This window comes from Condylura cristata, unplaced genomic scaffold (genome assembly GCF_000260355.1).
Source record: "Condylura cristata isolate star-nosed mole 26May11 unplaced genomic scaffold, ConCri1.0 scaffold01501, whole genome shotgun sequence".
Taxonomy (NCBI): domain Eukaryota; kingdom Metazoa; phylum Chordata; class Mammalia; order Eulipotyphla; family Talpidae; genus Condylura; species Condylura cristata.
The window spans coordinates 86-1,357 of NW_004568602.1; the positions used below are offsets into that span (position 1 = coordinate 86).

A 1,272-nucleotide genomic window follows, 5' to 3' on the forward strand; every position below is an offset into this window, starting at 1 on the left:
CTGGCCGCACCCGCAGCGCCTGGTCCTCCCGCTGGTCCTGCGCCCTCACCCCATTCCCGTCCGTGTCCTTGAGCCGCGGCCTCTGCGAGTCCACCCAGGGGTCCGGGGCCCGATCGCCGTGCCCGTGTGCGGGCAGGCGTCATCGCCTGACTGCCGATCCGCCTCGCCGCCGGCCAGCAGAGCAGCGCCGCCGCCTGCCCGCAGCCAGCAAGTATGTGCCTGCACCGCGCGAAATAGGGGCTCTGGGCTGGCGCCAGTGCGGAAGTGGGGAGAGCGCCAGCGCCCGTTCCTGTCTGGCCCACCTCCCCCGGCTCACCTCCCGGGCTGCACAGGCGCCCCCAAGGACCTGGGCGCTATACCCGCCACCAGCTGTGTCCTCACTGCCACCAGGGAGGGGTGGAGCTGGCAGCCGCCCGGGTCTGGGGGGTGGGGAGGCACAGAAGCCTGGGCACTGGCCTGCCTGTGGCTACCTGAAGGCAGTCCCTGTGCTGCCCAGCCCCAGGCATGAGCAGGTCATCCAGGCAGCCGGCTGTCTCCTGTGCCAGGAGACCGGTAGCGCAGCCCGCTGGGCTGGACAGCCAGGGCTCCCGCCTCTGCTGGCCTGTGACTGGGAGGCCTCTGTGGCCCAGCTAACCCCAGCCTGTGCTGCCCATCCCCTTCTCTAGGTGCCCCACCCTCCCGCAAGGCTCCCAGGACCCCACGGCCGCCCAGTCAGCCCAGCGACCAGCCCCTGTCCAGCTGACAGCTTGGCGACAGCAGAAGCGCCTCCCGCAAGGCTGCCCAGGACCCCACGGACGTCCAGTCAGCCCAGCGGCCAGGCCCTGTCCGGCTGACAGCGCGGGGGCAGCAGGAGCGGACAGTGCGGCCGCCCACTCCCCAGCTCAGTGGGGTTTCGGGCACCGGGCCGATCAGGCCCACAGGCCGGCGCCCGAGACCGCCCAGAGGTGCCCCTTGGAGACCGTGTTGCCGTGTTTCCCTAGGCCGAGGGAGGCCCCCGGCGCCGCGGGATGAAGTTCCACTGCCTGTCCTTCCGGCAGCCCTACGCGGGCTTCGTCCTCAGTGGGGTCAAGACCCTGGAGACGCGCTGGCGGCCCCTGCTGAGCGGCCATCAGGGCCGTACCGTCGCCGTCCACATCGCCCGCAGGGACTGGGCAGACGCCTCCTGGAGGGCTCTGCTGCTGGACAGGCGGGGCATGACGCCCGCTCAGGCGCAGGACTTGCTGCGGGAAGGAGACAAGTTTGGCCGCGGAGTGATAGCTGGCAAGTGGCCCC

At 71.8% G+C, this 1,272-nt stretch overlaps 1 protein-coding gene across 1 annotated transcript; it reads left to right on the plus strand.

Annotated features, from left to right (window-relative positions):
• Positions 1 to 926: 926 nt before the first annotated feature.
• Positions 927 to 1,260, plus strand: LOC101633606 (protein CXorf40A-like; the record flags this gene model as incomplete). Its single annotated transcript, XM_012735016.1, has 1 exon — positions 927 to 1,260. A coding segment is annotated over exon 1 (253 nt), but the record flags the coding sequence as incomplete, so codon positions are not given.
• Positions 1,261 to 1,272: the final 12 nt, after the last annotated feature.